The sequence below is a fragment of the Bemisia tabaci genome, chromosome 4, assembly GCF_918797505.1.
Source record: "Bemisia tabaci chromosome 4, PGI_BMITA_v3".
Taxonomy (NCBI): domain Eukaryota; kingdom Metazoa; phylum Arthropoda; class Insecta; order Hemiptera; family Aleyrodidae; genus Bemisia; species Bemisia tabaci.
Window position 1 is genome coordinate 33,650,158 of NC_092796.1, and position 23,846 is coordinate 33,674,003.

General features: G+C 38.7%; 2 protein-coding genes across 3 annotated transcripts in view; one reads left to right on the forward strand and one right to left on the reverse strand.

The window, feature by feature from the left end:
- Positions 1-23,846, reverse strand: part of unc-13 — a 441,250-nt gene that overhangs the window by 261,265 nt on the left and 156,139 nt on the right. For both annotated transcript variants that reach the window (XM_072299723.1, XM_072299724.1), the window contains one exon: positions 13,807-14,230. In XM_072299723.1, the coding sequence (XP_072155824.1) occupies positions 13,807-14,230 (424 nt within the window). The remainder of the gene's footprint in view (positions 1-13,806; positions 14,231-23,846) is intronic.
- On the forward strand, positions 14,582-22,227 carry LOC140224494 (uncharacterized). The gene is made up of 5 exons (XM_072299728.1): positions 14,582-14,762; positions 16,386-16,617; positions 17,376-17,437; positions 18,777-18,999; positions 20,458-22,227. Exons 2-5 carry the CDS (start codon positions 16,386-16,388, stop codon positions 21,183-21,185), a joined length of 1,245 nt encoding a protein of 414 aa, XP_072155829.1. The 5' UTR covers positions 14,582-14,762; the 3' UTR covers positions 21,186-22,227.

A 23,846-nucleotide genomic window follows, 5' to 3' on the forward strand; every position in this document is an offset into this window, starting at 1 on the left:
AAACACATTGGATCTAGAGTCCAGACTCTTAAAAACATCGACAAGAAAAAATACTCGCTTGATTCAATCAGATTTAAGCTTAAATCAAGAACCAAACCTCTTAATTTAAGCGGATTTCGTTTTGATTCAAGCAGAAATCCGATTGAATCAAGAGTGGTTTTTCTGTCAATGTTTTCAAGAGTCTGGACTCTAGATTCAATGTGTTTTTTTTCCAGTGCATGCAAGGAGCATGGCTATTGGTTAATGCGAATATATTCCTTGGAGCCACGAAAAATTGAAGAATTTTTTACATTTGTTAACGCGGAAACCCTGGAAGTTCGGTAATTTTTAGGCGTCCGATCATTTTGCCGGAGGAAATTCGAATTTGGCCGGCGATTCACGCGAAAATGTAGAAAACGGGGATAATCGAGTTATCGACGGGAAACACTTAAAAGGAGCTCTGGAAATGAGCTACATGCTGAGTTAGCTCATTTCCATCGCTGTCGAGGGTTTACAAATGTTTCTTCTGCGGAGTGTTCATCCATAATTTGTGTTCGACCACATGAAGTAATGAGTCTCGGTACAAGAACGCAAATATTTCAAAGAGGCAATTATTTATTTTTTCAAGAGGGCCAGGAAATCTAAATTTCATCCCAGGACAGGCGCACTTATAGTCGCTCCTGTGACGCAAGGGCGTTTCTCAATTTCCACGTGAGCCTTGTTATACATATGAATCCATAATTTCTGGGGCTCATACGGAAATCAAGATATCATATCTTGTCAGAAAGGTGACGTTATCTTAAGCAATTCGTTTCCAGATAGTTCATTGTTATTCCATTTGAAATTGGGTTATACTCCGACTATTTTGAGCCTTGGTTTGAGCTCCACTATAACTTTTCTGAAAACTGCGCTTTACAACTGAAAACTTTCCACCGTTATAATTCTTTTTCGAACTGACAAATCCAAATTTTCCTTGTGCCAAAAATTTAGTTTTGACCAACAGATTGAAATATTCGGCCTATATCGTATATTCCAGTTTGAGGAAAGAAGTATGATACTTTTTTAACTTCATTCCAGGCTGATTTTGGTGCCAACCAGAAGTAGTGCAGTCGCACCAGACAGTATGATTCAGTCTGCTTGAGTCAGCCAGAAATTTAGTTGAATTAAGTGGTTCCTGGCTGACTCGACCGTAATTATTGCTACTGCGATCACACGCATGACTGGCGTGCAAATAATTCAGGAGTATATAGTTGAAACTATCATAATTTTCTTACGTCTGTGCGTTTTGAGGTTTAAAAATGGCTCTTCCGGGCAAAAACAGCTGCTATGTCGCTTTAAGCGTAATATGTCCGACTTTGTCAAATATTTACAGTGAAACCAGTAATTTAGTACAATTTTTCGGTAAATCGATGTTTATTTACTTCCAATTTAGAATCATCTTCCTCAGAAAAAAATTATGTAATTAAACGTCACTGTACCTTTGGCAACACCGCTAGGTGGGCTCATTTCGATTTGGAAAAAGTTCGGCTAGGCGACGCTACTTTGGTAGAAGTAGTGACGGAGGTCGGATCTTGACCAAGACGAAGAAAGGGGGGTTCAGAGGGGGGGGGGGGGTGGGGGAGGCGCGTCAGGTCGATCACATCAGCGACGCGTTCGAGGAGAAAATGGGAGGGCGGCGAAAAACAGGGACCAGGGTCTTCCACCCTCGCGTCTCAGCGCCCTTGTTCCCGTCCCTGTAGCGGGGATGAAGCTAAACACCTGTTGCGAGATGCGAGATGCCGGTCCTGCCGCCACGCTCCGAGACGCAACTTTCACCAGCCGCGTGGCGTGCTTTGCGACGTATCGATTGATCTACCATTTGAAACCAATGGAAAAGGATCGATTGACAGGGTGTTCGCCACGGACACCTTAATAATCGATCTTGTACTATGGCTACAAATGGAAAAGTATTGAAATTCGATTATCACGCCTCGCCACTGACTTTCACGCCGTGTTTTGCTCATTCTGTAACCTGTCTCCGTCACTTCAGTGACTCAATTTGAAGATTCATCCAAACTAGGGGGGGGGGGGTCTATTTTGGCCGCTATGCGGCCCAACCCCCCGTGAGCGCTTCGCGCTCCAAACTTTCAGGTTATAATTCGAAAATTTGAAGACAGGAAACTACCAGATTATTACTTGTACATGACCGGAATAATCATGAAAAACAGTTCAATAAATCCCAGTTGGGTAGAAGATTCCTAAGGAACAATATTATTTATCTGCGAACTGACGATTTTACAGGACCAAGAATGTATAACGCCATTTTTGTTATTTTGTCGTTAAGTTGGCAATTTTTTTTACAACGTTTTTATAACGCTCCTATGCGGAATTGGAGAAAACAACACAATCAGCTTGCGCATTTTAAACTGAAATTACAGGAAAGTCGCTAAATTCTTTTTCGCTGAAATTTTCAGTTATATGGTATTGTTCCTTAGCTATTGGAATACAATTTTAAACATCTGTTTTCAGGAGGACAATCTACCAAACGCAGCGTAAACCGTGATTCACCACATGATGATATGCAATAAAAATATATATTGTTATAATATACATATTGTAATCATATAGTATGTATCAATATATTGTTTTAAAAATATGATTCTTTAACACAGGAAATTAACTCATCCCAAAAGAGGGACCCTGGTAAAAATTGGCAGTAGAATCTGTGTTCCAAAATACCATAGACTTACAGCCGGCTGTAAGATTTCCAATACCTTCTATAGCCGGCTACACAATTTTCTTATCGCCTCTTACAGCCGATGGTGGCTAAGCAACAGCCAGGCGATAAAGTGTATGCTAAACGTTACTAATTACGGATGCTAGAACTTAGTGAGTTTTTGAACTACTGCTCTCTTTTTGGTCCGTAGTATCTTGATTTATTTTGCGAGGAAAGCTCCGTACTTTTGATAGATGCCTGCCATTCCTAATATATTAGAGCGCCTTCAGTTTCGTATGATACTGTGCAATACCTCTGGTGTGAAATAGTTGCTTCAAGCGCCGTGGCATGCTGCGGCGCGACAGGCGGGAAGCCAGCGTGAAACGCGCATTGGCGCCTACAAACCTAACAGGGATACTTCACGCGTTGCGCAACGCGTGAAGTATCCCTGTTAGGTTTGTAGGCGCCAGTGCGTCGCCGCTCCGCTTTGTGTTAGGCTCTAATATTTAATCTCGTGGAGTCAGCGTTATTCAACTCATGATATTGAAATGTTTGCACATCCTGTATGGATTATTCTCATTTTAATTGATGAAAAAAAAATATGCATTAAAGGAAAATATAAGGTGTGTTTTGCAAATATTTAGGTGGTTCCGTATCAAACTTAATGATTTCCAAAGCACACGAATTTCTACACAATTTCTTATAGCCTTCAATAATCGATGGCAAAAAAGCAACAGCCAGGCGATAAAGTGTAAAGCCCGGCGATAGGAACTATAGCCCGGTCGTATGATTTTCTCCGCATTCTACAGCCAGCTATATGATTTTCTGTAGCCGGCTATAAGAATTCCTATGATATTTTGAAATGCAGCTCTTATCGCCAATTTTTACCAGGGGAGAGAGAGCTATTTGACTAGATCAGGATACTTACTTGAGTGGAAAATGAAAAGAGATCGGATGAAGTGTGGACTACGAAACATGGAATTGAATTACTCACCTAGAACAAAGGACAAATAAAAATATAAGTTAACATGAAAATTTAAAATATTTATAAATTAACGCATGCAGAGAAACAGCGTGTTAAAAAGGGGCATGAGGGTCAACAATAATTGTTGCAAAATTAGAACCAGGTATGCGAAACATTAAAAGGGCTAAATATTCACAAACATCGCGATATTTTTTTAGGTTTTCTCATTGAATTATTCTGGTTGAAAATAGACGGATAATTATGAAAATATTCGTTCTCATATTGCAGGTGAGATGAATATCAACTTTGATTCCACTATTAGGACTTTGATTATATTTCAATTCATTCGATTCTAATTGACTCCAATTGACTCTATAAAGGACCCTGAGTGACTCTAAATCATACAATTGCCTGTTGACTCAATTTACGAGTCAATTTTTTGTTGATAACCCTTTCGAACAAAAATGTATTGCATCATGAGTCTATTCGTTGAACTAATTTAAAACAAAATAAATATATTTATCGTAGATCAGTTGGATTGCATTTTGTAAAAAGGAGCCAAGAGTGTTCCAATGTTGTTAGGCTTGTGCAACTCACAATCTTTGCGATGAATTTACTGAAACCATGCCAAAAATTAAATTTGAAAAGGTAAGTTTAGTCCGGAATTTATTGTTTATTGGGAGTAATGATGAAGCTTGTTTAGATGATCAGTTAATATTTGCATGGTAAAAGAAGTTGCACAATCTTAGCGACTTTGGAATGCTCTTGGTTCCTTCTTGCAAAATGCAATCCAGTTGATCTTCTCTAAATTGGCTTTTCGGTCAACGAATCTAATTGACTTGACTAATCTTTAAGACGAGGGAAAAATATTATAATTTTCAAAATTATGCTTCGTTTTTGTGTGGATAATGAGGGGACGGGGTGAATAATTTTGGGTCAGAAACCCGGGTGCAGCCCTCTTCGGCACACGACATAATAACGACGGCAAAACTACCAGACCACGTATGTCGCTTGCTGTTTTTAAAAATCTCCGCACTCATTTTAATTTTTTGAGGGAGAACAAATCAATATCAATTTTCAAAATTTTCAGAGAGCTTTCTTCGCACAGAGAAGGAAGAACACGGAAGTTTTAAATAATTGACGTTGAGTAGTTTACCATTTAAAAAATAAAGTGTGACAGGAAGTCTGAAACATTGCAAATCGAGATACGTGGTCATCGTCGATAATTAGCCTTTTCCGAAAACTGACGACGTGAGAATAACCCTTTTCGACACTAAAAGATTATCACAGACTTTTCAAAAACTGATTGCACTTTAGCTGGTTAGAGTTAGTTACCTAGCTTGTGTAAACCCAACTTTTATCTGATACACTCAAACCACACGGAGATAAATATAATTTCCATCGATGAGATGAGGCAACATAAAAAACTGATGTGTTGACATGATTTGAACTCTTAAACTCTCTGAAAGCTCTATGATTATCTCTCCGTGTCGAAAATGGTTATTTGTCCGTTAATTTTAGAAGAAAAAGACGTAAATGCCTTGTTACGAAAAGGGCTACTTTTTGTGCCGGAAAAGGCATTTATGTCGAAAAGGACAACGACCAGAAACCCTCGATCAAAGTGTTACTTTGCATAGCCACAGTTAAAATTAAATGTTAAAATCAAAATTAGAATCCTCCCAACACGGAAGGCTGTATTCTTATTTTGTCTTTTAAAACATTTTGACATTGACATTGCATTACACTCTTTATCTTTAGCGTTTCACAATGAGAACTAATCCCATGCAATGCACACTTCCAGTGTTCAAATCTTTGCTAAAGTGTGCCCGATGGCTTTGCTGGGGAAATGTACGGCTGACCTACAAAATAATCACTGGAGCTGTTACTCTCGCCCGCTGTGATAACAGACGTCCTTCATGACGGGTCAGTTCCTCGTGTGTACATGCATGTGCTCAAGTGCACAGGGTTGTCAAACTTATTTTTGAAAATGAAAATTTCCAAAACATCCCACTAAGTGCGTATTGTAACCATTATCAATCTGCGGGGCGATTATTGAAACTGATAGACAAAGCGATAGACAAAGATGACATAGGGGGTATGAAGCAATTCTATTGGTTGAAATGGGTGGTTCTCATCGACTAAGGGAGAAAATGATAGACTAACTGTCGGGTCTCTCGTGGGTTGCCGTTACTTAGTCGATTACCTACCTCCTTTGTCCATTGCAACAACCCGTTTCCACCAATAGGATCCCTCCAAATCCCTTTTGTCTTCTTTGTCTATCGCTTTATCTATCAGTTTCAATAATCGCCCCGCAGGAGTTTAATCTGCAGTTAGATTTACAACCAACGTGGCACAGATCTTCGTTTCCCGCACGAAGGAACGTAACTCCATTCTAAGGTTGCAAAATAGGCTAAACAAATTCAATTTTTTACAAAAATGTACCACCGCAATTTGTGTCCCAAGTCTCTCTGATTTGTGCATGAAATCAGAAAAAGAATCGATGAAACTTTCAGTTAGAAATGCCTTGGATTTCCATGGTAAAAATGTAATATGAGAGGGGGAATTTGGCAACATTGGAATGTGGTTACGTTCTTTTGTGAGGAAGACGACGAGATTAACTTCATTTCGCAAGAAGGTACTAACTAATCTTTCTGGCTCACACATTAACGTACTTTGAGTCCACGTCGAATAAGTTCCCGCACTTTTAGACTGCGGCAGAAGATCCGCCTTCTGGCTTCTTGCATTTACTTTACATGTAAAAGTGACGTCAGACGATGTTCTTCCGCGGTCTAGAAATGCGTAAACTTCTCCGGCGAGGACTCTATCTGCGAAGGGACTTTGGAGGCATATATATGTTCTTTCTAGGCTGAGTCAGAAATAGTAGTTCTCTGATGCAAAATGCAGTCAAAATGTACGACCGTTCCTGAAATGGACCTATGCGAAAGATCAACATTTCTCTTGCATCATTACTAAAACGACAGTGACCCACCTTACCATTAAAACACATACAACTCTTCGAAAAACAGAACCACGGTCCGACGAAGCCGATGAATTTGAAAAATAACACCAACTGAAAGAAAAGACTTCCGGTACTTTATATTTTGGGTCACACTTAGCGTGTTCGCCTACAGCCACATCGAAAATCGAAAAGAAAGTCACAAGACTGAACCCTGGCAAGAGCTACCTCTACAGCGATCGGAGCACATGAGTGTTTGAGGTTATATTATTGTTTGGATTTGGTGTCATTATGATCGTGACGTCAGAATGCAGAAGTTTATCGGACGTTGCTAAGTTCGTAAATTGCATGATATCAAGATGCGGTGCAGAGACAGGGCTGCCATTTAGCAAAGCTACTTTCGAAATTTGGTACTATCTGAGTCGGAACTTGATTGGAACGAGGAATTTGCTCGTGTTTTGCAGATCTTGCGGTGCTAATAAACACGACGAAGTAACACACTTCGCATCACACACAAAACTCTAAGTCTGCTGTAAAGTACGAGTACTTTACAGCAGACTTAGAGTTTTGTGTGCGATGCGAAGGGACATCCGCGAAGAGTAGAATGTTCTAATTTTTTTTATGGATGTTCGCATGAAACTACGACAATAAGTGACTCGCCCTCATTCCAATTTTTCCTCCTCTCTCTGATTTCAGTACCATAATTTCGAATTTTTTTCTCCAAATCTTTCTCTTTTTCAAAGGACTAATTAATTCATTAATTCATTAACTCATATTTAATTCATATTTAATTAATTCATTCACTCATTCCTTTTCTTTTTCAATTTTTTTTACAGCCATTGATCTCTATTTAGTATCTCTATTTAGATCTCTAGTAACGTGGAGCTTAATCTTCCATTTTCGTCGCTCTTCGTAAGAAATAACGTAACTTCCATAAATGTTGCAAAATTTCCTCTTGCATACTGTATTTTAACAAGGCTCCTTTTAGACGCCTTTAACCAAAAATTTTACAGCTTTTTCTTTGGATGGCACGCAAAAATTTGCAAATTTTTTTGGCATGAATGCACTGTCATACTCCTCTAAAATATGGGATGATTCCAAATAATTTTGGAACCTTGGGATAAAGATACGTTCCTCCACCCAGAAAGTGGAGACTTTTTTGAACATCCTGGGCGGCCCTTTCCTCGTAACTTATCACCATCAAGGTCAGACGTCACGGATTAGTGGCATGGTCAAACTGTCGCACGATACATCGCATTAATTATCAGTATAAAATCTTGGCAGATTTTGACTTTTCAACCCCCCCCCCCCTCCCCAAAGGACAATAGCCTCTGTGCATGAGCACAGAGGATAAAACCATTTGCAAAATTTCGAGAAATGAGGTCAGAATTCTTCTTGAGGTCGATGAGCGTGTCGAAAGCAACGTTTTCCCCCAGAAAGAGCCCTACCTTAATATCTCTTTTTGCAAATTTATCGGTTGAGAATGATTCCTTGGACTCATGCGCAGCAGTGGCGTGCACTGGAAAAAAAAAAAACACATTGGATCTAGAGTCCAGACTCTTAAAATCATCGACAAGAAAAAGTACTCTTGATTCAATCAGAATCTAGCTTAAATCGAGAACCAAGCCTATTAATTTAAGCGGATTTTGTTTTGATTCAAGCAAAAATACGATTGAATCAAGAGTACTTTTTATTGTCAATGTTTTCAAGAGTCTGAACTCTAGACCCAATGTGTTTTTTTTCCAGTGTGGCGCGCTTTGCGATGTACGTATAGATTGATCTGCCATTTAAACCTATGGTAAAATATCGGAAGAGAGGGTGTTCGCAACGAAAACCTTAATAATCTATTCTGTACCATAGCTTCAACATCGAAAATCGATCATTCCCGCCACGCCACTAATGCTCAAAGACCATCGTCCTTTTTATGGCTGAAAAGTCAAAATCTGCCGAGATTTTTCACCGAATCGATGCTATACATCGCACGCCAGTCTGATCAGTCCAACAACTCGGGACGATTCACCTTAAAACTGCGGGATTTTTCGCGAGAATCAATGGCAGCACTGCGCGGAGGAAACCGCGGATTGTCATAACTTTGACTGAGGAAGGGGTCGCAGGTTGGCAACTTGGCAACGATGCTGGATTGGAGGGGAACGGAAGCAGCTGAACAAATAGCCGACAAAATACGTGTCCCGCTCATCATCGAGTCATATTCTTATCGTCATTGTCACCGTAGTAGTTTCTGACTAATACCCATTCGGAATGAACCCCGTTTAATATGAGACGTACGGGCGGAACTTACAGCGACTTGGACAGAGGAAAAATATTTTAAAAAATCTGTAACGATGGACACTCACGTTCAATTTCAGAATTAACGAGGCAGCCGCAAAGAACGTTCCAATCTATGTAAAAGCAAACTTCGTGGAATTACTTTGCATTTGATTAACATTTCGACGTTCCGACGGACACTGGAAAAAAAAACACATTGGATCTAGAGTCCAGACTCTTAAAAACATCGACAAGAAAAAATACTCTTGATTCAATCGGATTTTTGCTGAAATCAAGAACCAAGCCTCTTAATTTGAGCGGATTTCCTTTTGATTTAAGCAAAAATCTGATTGAATCAAGAGTATTTTTTCTTGTCAATGTTTTCAAGAGTCTGGACTCTAGATCCAATGTGTTTTTTTTCCAGTGGACCTCAAAAACTTTTAAACTGAGAAAAATGTTCCGTTGAATGTACCGAAGTTTGGTATGTTTTACAGAATATTTTCTCAGGGTAAGAGATTGGCGATCCATCGGAACTTCTAAAAGTCGACCAAATTCAAAATTGTTCTGAAACTTTTGCTTCAATGGGTGATTTTGAAAGTCATCGGTCAAATTTATAGTGAATACTTGAATAGTTGCGCACGCTTACACAATATACTGCCGTAATAGGGAAAAACATCATGAGGATATTCAGGAGTTACCATGACATGAGAGGACATTTGTCCTCTGATAAGAATTGAATATTCTGGAAAACTTGCGAATATTTTGCAACGAAGGTAAAGGGGCCTTTATGCTCGAATTATAATAATGTCTCCTAGAAGCCTTTCAACTGAAGAAAAAGGCCAGGTCACGTATTCAAGATGTGCCTTGCGATTCGCTTTGGAGAGTTTCGAAGTGAAATAATTTCATTTCGAAAACTCAGCCCAGCGATGAGCTTTTAATTCAAAGAGGGACATATAATTACATTTCAAAGAACTTTCTAATAACTCACCGAAGTTCTCGATGACATTACAAATCAAAAAGGTCGAGAGATGAAATGCTCCCTTTTACGAGAGATTGAAACAAAATATCTCTCAGTTCTCATTCCTCTCCTGCGAGAGCAATGTAGAATGGTGTGTTCTAATTGTTCTATGCGTCCAAACTTTAGTTGAGTAGAGCCTTTCTTGTTTTTGTACCTGGACTTACGAATATTACACTGATTTTAAGTTGGACGTATTTCTGCCAAACGGAACTGTGTGTATTATGACGTGAGCCATGTTATGCTTATATTTTTATGGGTCTCAGGGCTCATGTCCTAATGCACATAGTTCCGTTTGGTAGAAATACATCCAGTTGGTTGTGGCACCTTGATGCAACTATTCGTGTTCCACGGATGTTGCATTGTTGAAATTGAAGGCGTTTTCGCATTTTTCACCTCTTTAGAAATGCTTGAGAGTTATCGTCAGTTTAAGCACTCTAATAATATGTTACCCGTGTATAGAGAGTATTACCATTTAGTGACACGAGGTCAGAGTATCTAAGACCAATAAATGAATAGGTCATTCTTCAAAAGACTTCAGGGCCAGGAATGAAAACACGAGAAAAACTTCAGAAATCATAGCAATTGACCCGTTTAAAATCGTATATTCTATAATAATGTGATTAATCAATTATTCGCCGCTTTTATTGCGCATCAAATCCCGGATCCTCCCTGTTAATTACGTTACGTTTGATCCAGCTCCTCCCCCCCCCCCCTCCCATGATGCTAAAAAGTGTGGGAAACAGATGAATATATAGCTGGATAAAATCCCTGGTAAAAATTGGCGATAGGAGCTGCGTTTCAAAATACCATAGGAATTCTTAAAGCCGGCTAAAGAAGGCAATAGAAAATCATATAGCTGGCTGTAGAAAGCGGAGCAAATCATATAGGCGGGCTATACGAAGCGACTAAAAAGTATACAGCCGGGCTATAGTTCCTATCGCCGGGCTTTACACTTTATCGCCATCAGCTATAAAAGGCTATAAGAAATTGTGTAGTAATTCGTGTGCATTGGAAATCATTAACCACCATACGGAACCACCATAATATTTACAATACATACTTTATTTTTCCTTTAATACATATTTTTTTCATCAATTAAAATGAGAATAATCCATACAGGATGTAAGAACATTTCAAAATCATGAGTTGAAAAACGCTGACTCCGCGAGACTATATATTGAAGCCTAACACAGAGCGGAGCGGCGGCATGCTGCCAGCGATAAGCGCGCACTAGCGCCTACAAACCTAACAGGGATACTTCACGCATTGCGCAATGCGTGAAGTATCCCTGTTAGGTTTGTAGGCGCTAATGCGCTTTTCGCGCTGGCTGCCCGCCCGCCGCGCCGCAGCGTGCCACGGCGCTTGAAGCAACTATTTTACACCAGAGGTATTGCACAGTATCATATGAAATTGAAAGCGCTCCAACTTATTAGGGAAGGCAACGCATTATTCAAAAGTACGGAGCTTTCTGCGCAAAATAAATCAAGATACTACGGCCCAAAACTAGAGCAGTAGTCCAAAAACTCACTTAGTCCTAGCATCCTTAATTAGTAACATTTAGTACACACTTTATCGCCTGGCTGTTGCTTAATCGCCATCGGCTATAAAAGGCTATAAGAAATTGTGCAGCCGGCTATAGAAGCTATTGAAAATTTTACAGCCGGCTTTAGGTCTATGGTATTTTGGAACACAGATTCTACTGCCAATTTTTACCAGGGATGCGATGTATTTTTCATGCTATGAAGATAAAAAAACGTCGAAGAAATTACCCGTACATGCGCGGTTTTTCTTAAGATTTGGTGTATTTTTTTACCAATAGAGCAGGTTACTTAACGCTGCCACTGACCCCATCCTCTCCAGGGTATGTGAAACAAATGTATCCTCTATCTTACCTCTTGACGCAGCTTTTCGTTCCAACGACCAAAGCCGTGGCGCGAGATTTGAATTACAACAATTTTGCAGTCTTGGCCGAAAGCAAATATGACCTTCTGCTGTTGATAAACTGAACATGAACAAATAGCCACCTGACTGGATGAGGAGGAAATGAATTTTCATTCTTTAAGAATTGAATTTCTTTGCTTTTATCAACACTGCCGTGATAGCGAAGAGAGCCGTAAGTGCAAGATTTTTGAAATCGAGTTTTCTTCAAAATTCGTCGAAACTCTTTTAGATGAAATTACTGAGACAGCTAAAACAGCAAAATTCATCCTAATTTAATGAAAACGAGACGTATGTAAAAGCCACAAGTGCACAAAAAATGACACAGTTTTTTTTCAAGACAGCCGTAGATGCATGCGAGCCAATGAAAACAGTGCTTTCCAGTAAAGTGCCGTCCTCTTCTGCCAATTTCTAACCTGAAAATGTGTTTGTTGTGCGTCCAAAACGCAACCACGAAAGCATGCAGAAGATAGCACTTACGACTGTCTTGCCTAACAATAACCTATCATGAAAATGAAAAATACCCTTTTTATGTAATGGAAATAAAATCAGTCGATTTTTAATCATCCATACGATTTCTAGGAGTCTTCCGGACGATTAGTGGCAATTTGACAAAGAACGGAGGCTTCTTTCAATAAAATGATCTTGTCAGAAGCTTCTGAGCCCGTTTTCTCAAAATTTCATTTATGCACTTACGGCTCTCTTTGCTATCACGGCAGAACAGCAGACAGGCATATCTTTTCTCGGCCAAGGCTGCAAAATTGTTGAAAGTCAAATCTCGCGCTACGTCTCCAGTGGCGGGAGATATAAGTCGCGATTTGGCCAGAGGGGTTGGCAAGAGCATACCTATAGTTTACATACCTTGATCAACCTAAAGTACCTGTATACGGGAGGTTATTGCAATATGAATCCTTTTATTACAGAAAAAGTGCACCGCTCTCCGATTGGTCGGCTGTCATGGAGCTCCAAAGTTTGCCCAATGTAAATAAATCCCAGCCCCTCCAATCGTATTTTGACCCTATGTAAACAAACAAGATGGCGACAAAGTTCCACAAAGTTCTAGACGTGATTGTGGATCGGATAGAATTTTTTTTTAAATCCAATTCTTGAATTGAGTTCGGATCGAACTTTGATGGATACTTTTGCCGAAAATTAACCTTCGAGTATAATTATTAAGCATTTCTCATCCGCTAATACGTGTTCCTCTGGGTCGGGTTGGTTTACATTGGGCCAACTTTGGAGCTCCATTACGGAAAAAACGAGTTTAGGGCTGGTACCTGCGCGGAAGGTCCCAACTCTAACCGGGTAGGTAAAATTGCTCTACCTCATACCCCATAGGGGCAGACCCGGCGCCGGTAGAGCCCATACCTACCTATCTGCTTCAGGGTTCAGCACTACTTGGAAAGAGCTGGACTCTGTCCAGGTAGGGCTGGGCCCAATCCGCGCAGGGCCTGCCCTGTGGGGTATGAGGTGAAGCAGTTCTAGGGCCCAGCCCTAATCTCATTTTTTCCGTGATGATTGTCGAAAACTGATGAACCAATCAGACAGCGGCAATACTGTCCCGTACAGAGGTGCTCTAGATCCACCCAACTCCCTTATAACGCAGCGTAACGCAGTCTCATACCCCCCCCCCCCCTTCCCCTAAGACAGGGTGTCTACTAAAATAGGCTGGCCAAAAATCAGTACTTTTACAGTACTTTTTCAGTACATTCTCAAGAAATTAAGTACCTCCTCAACAGAAAAATTTAGTAGTTTTTCAAGTCCTTCAACTGACGAAATTCAAAAAATTTCAAAAATTTGAATTTCCCGCTCAAATTGCGACAAAAATGAAAACTATTCCGGACTTTCTTGCAAAATGTCTGCACTTTTTCAGTGCTTTCGGACCGCCCTTGAAAAATCAGTACTATTTCCGGACTTGTAGATTCCCTGTAAGAGCATTACGTTATTTTTGAACGCTACGTTGACATTAGATAGATAATGTGACTACTCACGTTTAGCTGATGTAGGATCTTGCTGTAGGCCCAGAGCCACCTCTCCTTGGCGGTCATGCGCCTCCGCTCGGGGACGACGTCGACGTCGGTGGTGATGACGTCGGCGATGGCGTCGATGGGCGGGGGCTTGGGCTCGTAGCCGGGCTGCTCGTCCTCGAAGGAGATGGACTTCTTCTCGGACGCGGGCTTCTCGACGCTCCCCTCGTGGCTCAGCGGGGCCAGCTCGTCCGGCTCCTCCGGGTACTCCACCGAGTCCCCGTACTCGTCCCGCTCGCGCTCTCGCTCTCTTTCTCGCTCTCTCTCGCGCTCGCGCTCGCGTTCGCGTTCCCGCGCGTACTCCCCCGCGTATCCGCTCCCGTCGCCCAGGTACCCGGGGGGCGAGCCCGGGGATGTCTTCGCCGGCGGCGTGTACGGCTCGATCAGGCTGCAAAAAAAAAGAAACAACACAATAGCGTTATCTGACTTACATATGGACGTATTTATGCTAAATGGAGCTATGTGCAAGTGGAAAGACGGGGTGTGCTCGTTAGTGATCGGCAAGGTAAGTGAAACGAAGGTATGCTCTTCCCCTATTCAACCATCCAAAACCGATGAAACGCTCGGTTTTGTTCGCGCTATTTCGGTCTTGGCGCGAAAATTTGAAAAATGCCGATTTTCGATTCTCCCATAAGAACCAATGTAATCTGGGGGAAAACAAACTCAGGCTCAAAATAGGATAGGCCTTCTAAAGCGTGATTGCGTGACTTTCATCAACAAGTGTTGATAACTAAGCGAAAATGATCCAACTGAATGTTTTGAATTAATTTGAATAAGTTTTTAAAATTTAATTTTGTTTTAAATATCTTTCTGGTTTTAATAATGTCTTTAGTATTTCAGTTTTAATTATGTAAGTGAGCTGTGCTTTTTTATTTGTTTGATTGTTGTGCGGCGTGCGCATCATCTGATTTTCCTCAAAGGTGAGAATCTTCGTTTGATCATTTTTCTCTAGTTTTAGTGAAACCCTCAACGTGGTGAAGATTGTATTTTTTCTGAAAAAACATTATGGAGTTAACAAGTCAGTATGATGAATCAGTTCATCATTCCTAATCATTGAATCAGTGTTAAGACTTGAGCCGACAGATGGATTTGAGATTGACGATTGACACCTCTGTTGATGACTCACAGAGTAGAACTATCGTCTGTTGAGAGAAAAGCTAAATCTTGTCAACATGAACAGTCATGAAAAGTTCTGCAAGGTGCATTTATTCACCTGATGACCAGTGTTAATTCAGAACTAATCCAAGTTAGACATTTCTGTTAGCATACGATGAGTCTGCTCAAACATGAATACTAATGGCAGAATTAGGTGCATTGTCAAACAAAAATCGTTTGTGGCTGTATAGAAAAAAAGTAACCAATGCTGAACAGACTGCGATGTTCACTTCCATCCGAATTTGCTGATGAGTTGCATATTTCCATGGCAGGAGTAAATTGTTTGACTGAACACTCAATGTTCACCAAAGGACAATAAGACTGCTTGGTTGCATTTAGTAGGTAACCACAAGCACCAAATGTATATGGGTAGTTATTAAGGTTCATTTTTATCAAGATGACTTGATTCATCAGACTTACGCAGTATCCTTCCTGAATAAGTTGGCTGTAGATGAAGCGATGCGCATTTCGGAGATGAATCAATCTTCAGGCTTCGCACTCCCTCATGTTAACTTGCACGTCATTAGCCAAAACTTACGCAAGTGTTGGTTCATGACATGCATGTCAATGCGAGAAAGTATGAAGCCTGAAAATGAATTAATCTCCAAATGTGCATTGCATAATTTACAGCTAATGTAGTGAGGAAAGAATACGTAAGTGTACTGTATTTGGGTAGGTTTACTTTAGCCTTGTAGCTATCGGAAGATTCTTTTTATTTTGAATCTGTCTATTGGCAGATCAATCATGGATTATAAAGAATCATGGTATTTTTTACTAAATTTTGAATGGATATACCATGAATGCATTTTCGGAAAAAATTGCCAGAATGATGGCTCTAAAAAATCAAAGTTATGTGAATAATTATTCAGTAGTCATTCAGATTACAAATTCATTAAGCCTTATAGCAATGAAATTGCTTACTGAACCAATTGTTAACCAATCTGATGGCCAATTTTACCGTCCCCTTTTTTTTAAAAGCTGTCGATTAAGGTATTAAACTTGATTAAATCTATTGGAAGTGTGCTAAGTAACAGAATACTAAGTACCAACGTTTCAGTATGAGCCCTATAAATGTTTTTTCTTCAATGTTTAAAGGCTCATGCCAAATTGTAAATATTTTTCTTGTGTTTGGAACTGTTTATTGACGTTGCAATTTCAAAAATGCGTTTTCACTAGGGTATTTGTACATTACCACCGTATCCTCTGCTCTCTCCCAGCAAAATTAAGCAAATGCACCTGAAATTCTCAAATATTTACTTATCGTTTGTAGAATGTATCATCATAAACTGAAGAACTCTAAGCACAATTTTTAGACCTTTTCTTCAATTAAATGACCTTGCCTCAGATATCAGAGAATTCTTATAAAACATTCTTATTTTGTTTGACAGATGCCTAAGCAGTGCAGTTTTAAGAACTGCAAAAACGTTCAAATTTCCGGCTGTGAAAAATCGTTTTTTCGGTTTCCCAAGGATCCTGCCATACAGAAAATTTGGCTCAGCCAGTGCAAAGTAACCGCCTGTCGAGACAACGGAAGGATCTGCAGTGATCATTTTTCGACTGATGACTTCGAAGAGCCTGTAATCTTCAAGACAAGCAGAGGTCGGCGCTTAAAGATTAATGGTAACATATTTTTTCTTCTTTCTGATCCATTATTTTAAATGTCTAAGCAGACATCCATGTTCAAATAACGACATGATAGCCTCATCTAAAGGGACTTTCATTACTGACTGCTGTCAGATTATGCGTTCTTTGCCAAAACTCCTCATGATGTCATTTAAAGATGTTACAAAAAACTTCAATTCTCACTTAATACTTTTTTTTATCTGAATTTTTTGGCTATCGTCTACGAGAGATTCTAGAAGAAAATTAGAGTCGCCTACTTTCTGTTTGTTACTGCTTTCTTGGCGACAATTGCCCTTTCAAAAGCATCAGACCATCTTGTGGCAAAAATACTGACTGGAATTAATTTATTGGTTGAAATTTTGCCCTTATGCGAAGAGATTAATTCTCAAGGAAAAAGTGTATTGTAGGACCAGGACAAAAGCAGACAGCAAGTTGAATTCAATACTATAATGTCCCTCTCTGTAGGATCTGCGTTTGTATCAATCTGTGCAGCTGATAACAGACAAGGGCAAAGATGCTTGTTAGCGCAGAAGGTGTGAACAAATCGACTGAGCAGACTGGTCTGCAATGGAATAATGCTCTGACTGCCCTGCCCTCATGCTTCCAAGTCCTCATGAAAAGCTTCATCAGCATTCCACTTGATATGATCAGTAGATCTGGGCTCATCACTTTCTTCATTTATAATTTTGTGTTTTTATTCCTGCTTTGAAAGTTATACTAAATTCACTAATTATTTTTTGGGTTTTTTTTTGCAGCTATTCCCAACCTACTTTTAACTGCATCTGTTGACATTCCTGAATCCCACAAAAGTACCAAGGTAATTTCTTATTACTGAATTAGCCTTGCATTCACTCATTGAATCTCCACTTTACTGAATCAAAATAATTCCAGCTTTCTCTGACCAAAAAGCAGGTTTCCTCAGAATATCAGTAAATTTATCTCTCCTATCTCTGAATAAATCTGATATCAAACAAAAAAGAAAATAAAATAAAATAAAAATTGAAAAAAAAAAAGCATAGAGGAAACAGCGGAAAGAAATTAGTAGGCTAAAAAACTTAATGCAATATAAAGCATGTAATGAAAAAAGAAAAGTTTAGGACAGGAAGTATAATTAGGGACAAAGATATGAAATATTTCATGCTGAAGAATACTGAACTGACGACATTTTATTCTCCTGATTGGTATAAAGTGAAGTCCTTTTTTAAGATTTCAAGTGCCATTCTAGATTTTTGTGAAGAGTACCCACAAAAATCCAATCGTGATCAAGCCTCGGTTAAGTGAAATTGTTGATCATTTAAAGCCAAATTGGAGGCTCCTGTCTCTCTGACACACCATTATGAACAACACTAAAGCTTTGCTCATTGCATGGCTTGTGGACTTATTGAATGCATGTGTTCAATGGTCTATTTTGTGCACTACATTTCTGATGGTAACATTGATCTGATAATACGTTTGTATGTGTTGCCGCTTTTAAGTTCTCCAAAATTTTTCTCAAGTTTCAGAGACTTAGCACAAATTCATAATTTCTGCCTCCCTATAGTGTTTAATAAAAAAAACCGCAAAAATTCAAAATTACCTCATTGCAGCAACATTTTATCAAGAAGGGCACACCTAATGAACTGAAATTTGAGGCAAGTGCTACAGCAATGTAGAACCTATCAAAATAGATGGATCAATTTTCAGTCCAGCGAAGTGGCTATTTAAAACAAATTATCCAGGTATTCCTAAATAATAATTTGGCAATTGACTGAGGGCATTTTAGCAACAGTGGGGATAGTTTAAGATAGGAAATATCAGAATAGAGCTTATGACAAATTAGTCAAATGACTTTTGAAATCCAACCAAAGAAATGCTAGCTTCATTTTCTCATTAAAGGTAAATGCAAGTTGAATCAAGATGGCTATTAGTCTGTGGGATTTTAAAAGTCAGCTGACTAATTTGGAGTGAGCTCCATTCAAATTTTCTCTTGCAACTTGAAAAGGGTATCAAGCTTCACGATAAAACATCTGTCAAAGCGACAAGAGGATTTAAGCAGTAGCCTCTTCCTGAACTGAATTATTCTGCTTTTTCCAAGTGGAAGTCAGCTTACCCAGGTGAGATTCTATTTTTGAATTGATGTGAATGGCAGTAATTAATTATCTGTTATCATTTTTCAGAAATGCATTGAGTTATGCGCTGTAAATGGGTGCCGACAAAGCAAGCTTACTACAGAACAATGCCAGCTCCTTTTCTTCCATTTTCCAAAAGAGAAAAATTTGAAAAGAACATGGATTCAATTTTGCAACCGGCCCTCTAAATTTAATGCGGACAGATCAAAGATCAGTCAAAACCACTTCAGTTCAAAGCAATTTAGAAGCAATGCTAGATTAAAGAAAGATGGTAAATATTAATGCATGTTTTACATTTAATGTATCCTCTCGAATATGAATGAAAATCCTCCTTCTTAAATTTTCATTTATGGAAACAATTGTCTGTCCTAAACCTCAGAAGTCTTTTATTCAGTGCGCCAATTATTTTGTAATTTCCATCGTTCAAGAGGCTGCCAAGAAAAGAGACTCTAAAATTTTTATCCCTAATATTTGCCTAATATTAGGTAGTAATCTTGTTGTCCAAAATTTGACGAAATGTTTTGCACAATCTCACTTTAGTGATCTCAAATTTGTATTTTTGTGCAATGGACAATTAGATAGGGTCTAAATGGGTCTGTTACACATGTCAGATAAAGCCAGATGAAAAGTCATCCTAAAGGTAATATCCCACAAAAAAGACATTGAGGACATACAGAAAGTGTAAAATCCACTCTTTAACGCACAATTTGCGTAATCCAAACCACGCATCTTCGAATTTACCGCGTCGATGGGCTTTTTTTCCAGTGGCCGACAACCAGTTTTGCCAAGTAGAGGATGTGAGAAAATCTACCCTAAATCAACAAATAATTTTGCTAACTGTCATCAATGTTCCTTACGTATGCTTCAATAATTTTAAAATTTATTTATTCAGAGAAAAAGGTAAAAACAATCGCTTTAAAACTCTTGGAATTGTTTTAAAGCAAGATTGTTTGTTTATTTACGTTAGATTCTTTAACGTATCCTTCTTGGCAAATCTGGTTGCTGGCAACTGAATAAAGTGCCCGCGGATGCGGTAAATTCGAAAAGCATGGTTTGGATTACGCAAGTTGTGCATTAGGGAGCAGATTTTAGACTTTTCTGATGTGCTCCTCATGTTTTTCGTAGGATACTACTTACCTTTGAAATGACTTTTCATCTGGCTGTATCTGAAGTGTGCAAAAGACCCATTTAAGCATAACAATACATGTTTCTTCATCAAAATTTTGCTTAAAAAAAGGAAGCAATGAATATTCCATAAATTAACTCTTTTACGAGGCATTAATGTTATGTGTGTCTGTAAATTCAAATGCACCGCTCATCAAAAAACCGAACTACTTTAGTTCAATCACACATTAAACGTTGATTTTGGCATTAAAAATTCACCAAACGTATATTTAGTAGATACTGCATTTTTCACTTGTAAATGTACCAAAGCACCTCCTCATTATAAAATAATGCTTCTCTTCCTACTGTGTCCTTATTGAAGCAATCCAAACTGATTTTGTGAAATTTGTTTCATGATGGAGAATCTAAATTTTGAATATTTTTCCATTATGTTGTTTTTAGGAATTGAATATTAGTGGCACAAAAACTTCAATGTTGAGGTATACACTACTGCTTTTTTAATCTTAACGAGGATGCAGAACTTTTCGAATGCAAGAAAAGGGAGGGTTTTAAGGGTATCTCCCCTTGTGCTCATATCTAACAGAGAACATTTTGTTTTTCACAGCTGTTCCAGATTTACCCGAAGATGTTCCTCAGAGTTCACCATTTCAAGAAAGCTCAGAAGTTGAAGAAAGGGTTACAGGAGCAATTACGTTTCCTGAACAGTGCAGTGTGTTATCGGAGGTTAATGAGGCGGAACATAGTAGATTACGAGAACCCAAACTTTCTACTTGCAGTTCATTGCAATCTTATCAAATCACAAGGGTTCATCATCTTGAATCCACTCCTGCTTTAAATCAATCTAGACCTTTTCATGAACCTAGTAATTTAACAAGTAGTCAATCTAGTCATTATGGGCCTAAACAGATATGTACCGAGTACACACAAGTCACTGTAATTTCTGAGAGATTTGAAAGAGACGAGCAGTTGCTTCAGAAGCAATTTTCAGAAATGGAAGATCTGAAAATTGCCTTAAACGAAGCCAACTCCAGACTGGAGAAATTGTCCGTAGATGTAACTTTTTTAAAATCAAAAGAAGAAGAGCTTCTAATGGAAAATAAACGTTTAAACAAAACATTAAATGTGAAAGAGAAAAAAATCAGTAGTTTGTCAAACCAATTAGGAATCAAGTGTAGGCAACTGAAGGCAGCTCTTCAACAGCACCAGATGACTCGAGAAAGACAGTCAATAACTAACAGACGGCGGCAGCTGAAAATCTTGAAGGCTCAGCAAAAAGATAAACACTCTAAATTATTGAAGAAAGAATATCTTCAAAAGTGTGCAGAAACTTAAGATTAAATTAAATAAAATGAGTAAAAATTTGAAAGCTGCAAAAAATCCCAATCAAACAAAATTTCATAACAAAGTCAAAAATGTTCTTGCAAGTGTCTTGACGCCTAACCAGTTAGATATCATTTTTAAGAAAAAAAATCGAGCAAAATGGACTCCGGAAGAATATTCCACTGCCTTAACCATTAGATACTTAAGTCGAAGGTGCTATCTTTTTTTAAAGAATAAATTAAATTATCCACTTCCTGGGCTCAGTACATTAAGAAGATGGGCTTCTAAGATAAATTTACGGCACGGCATCCTCTGGGATGTTTTAAATGTTATGAAAATTTCTGGTGAAACAAAGTCAGCTTTTGATAAAATTGCAGTCTTAACATTTGATGAAATGAAAGTGGCTCGTTTCTATGAATATTCTAAAATAGATGATGAAATCATTGGGCCTCACAATTATGCTCAAGTGGTTATGGTTAGGGGCCTTTTTGATAACTGGAAGCAGCCTGTTTTTCTAGATTTTGATCTTAAAATGACCAAAGATTTACTTCTTAAAACAATCACGGAATTGCATAATATTGGGTACAGTATTGTCGCGGTTGCCAGTGACTGTGGTGGTGGAAACCAAGGAGTCTGGAAAGAGTTCAGTATCAGTTCTGACAAGCCTTATTTCCTTCATCCTGTAACACAAGAGAAAGTTTATCTTTTTGCCGATGCCCCCCATCTTTTAAAACTTCTGAGAAATTGGTTCCTCGACACTGGGTTTAAGATAGATGGTAAGGATATTTGTAAGAGTCCTCTCGAAACGATGATCAAAAAGAATGAAACCGAAGTTAGTTCCATGTTTAAGCTGTCTGAATTACATGTGAAGTGTAGTAAAACCAAAAGACAGAATGTGAGATTAGCTGCAGAACTTTTTTCACGTTCTGTAGGAACAGCATTAAAGCAGTACCTTCCTGGGGATGATAAAGAGCTTGCAAGACTAGTTGGTGAATTCATAACATTAGTCAACAGGTGGTTTGATTTGTTCAACTCTTATTCTCTCACTGCTAAAGTTCCCTCTAAGAAACCTTTTGGTGTTTTGCTAGAGTCGCAGTTACAGACTCTTGATGAAATGGTTCGCACAGTTCAAAATATGTTATGTATTGGCAAAACCTGTCTTCAGGTCTTTCAAAAAATGATAATACTTTCTGCTAATTCACTCAAAGGCCTTTATGAAGACTTGAAAAAAAAATTTCAAACTGTTTTCATCCTCACCCACCGCTTGAATCAAGACCTATTAGAAAATCTTTTTCCCAACTGAGAAATGATGGTGGACTAAACGATCATCCCTCACCCATGACACTTATTTACAGACTGAGGAGACTTCTTCTGTGCAAGAACCCAGGTATGATTCAAGAAAGTGCCAATGTTATCATCCCCGAGGAGGTACAGTGTGACTTTCTTGTTAGAGAAACTTTTCATCAGGCACGCTTGACATTGCCAGAAGATACAATTGGTGAGAGACCTGAGGAAGAGCTCATCATATCCGAAGACATCGAAAGTCTCAACGGTTCAGCTACGACTGTATCAATATCTGAGAACATGACTTTTGTAGAGAGGGACGGTCTCATTTATCTTGCAGGTGCTGTAGCAAGGAAACACAAAGTGCTTTTTCCTTATCTTGGAAAATATACGAAAGATTTAGAGGTTCCGTTCCAAGAGCACAGTTATTGTTTACCTTCATGGATTAGCCATTTATCCTTTGGAGGCTTAATTGAGCCCTCTGATCAGTGGTACTCAGAGGTATTATCCATGGAGAAATATTTTCGTAAATTACATAATGAAACTTTCAAGTTCAAGAAAAATATCACAGAAAAAACCACAGCTTATGTAACATCCAAAATAAGGAATAAAAATATTGACATTGACCCTGTGCTCATAAAAGCTTTTTGTTCGACTAGAATTTTCATTAGAATAAGGTTTCTTAACTTCCGAAGAGTGCAGATACTTTTGAGAAAGAAAGAGGAAAAAGCAGCATTAGCAGAGAAAGAGCGAAAAGAGAAAGAGCTAAAAGAAAAAGAGCTAAAAGAAAAAACTGATCTGTCTTCCACAACTCAACAAAATTCTGAGAAGGGAAATGAAGCCAAAACAGCTAGTGACAAATCTTCAGAGAAAAAAGTTGTTGACCGGAAAGGAAGGAAAAGAAAATCCACAGTCGATAGGAAAACTGCCAAAAAAATGCGGAGGATAGTGAAATGAGACCATCATGTAGGGGCAGCAGTGTTAGCATAGGTAGTCTCATAACGGATGACAGCCACTAAAAGTAGTGATTTACATAATCTAATCTTAATCTTTACCAATTTCTACCGTACTGAAGTTCCTATCCATTATGGTTAAATTTGATGAGTTCCTATCTATTATGATTAATGCAGCTCTTAGGGTGTGTTCATTCATTTGCTCAGTACATACATGCAAGTCCCAGTCCAAGACCATGAAAAATGTCCTTACATGACCTCTTATCTGTAAAATTAAACGTTGCCTTAAGAATTTTTTTGTAACATGAACACTCGTCGTGGTGTCTTCTTATTGCATTTGCTCCTTTTTTCAATGCAATAGCAAACATTGAACATAAATAGTAAATGATACACCATGAGAAGTTTTTTCAGCTTGATGGTCGGCTTCCGCAAGGTT

Bases quoted from the DNA above. Each gene is read 5' to 3' on its own strand.
- LOC140224494 (XM_072299728.1), top strand. From the start codon at position 16,386: ATGCCTAAGCAGTGCAGTTTTAAGAACTGCAAAAACGTTCAAATTTCC. The intron at 16,618-17,375 runs GTAACATATTTT...TTTTTTTTGCAG, and splicing joins TCGGCGCTTAAAGATTAATG to CTATTCCCAACCTACTTTTA. The intron at 17,438-18,776 runs GTAATTTCTTAT...ATCATTTTTCAG, and splicing joins AATCCCACAAAAGTACCAAG to AAATGCATTGAGTTATGCGC.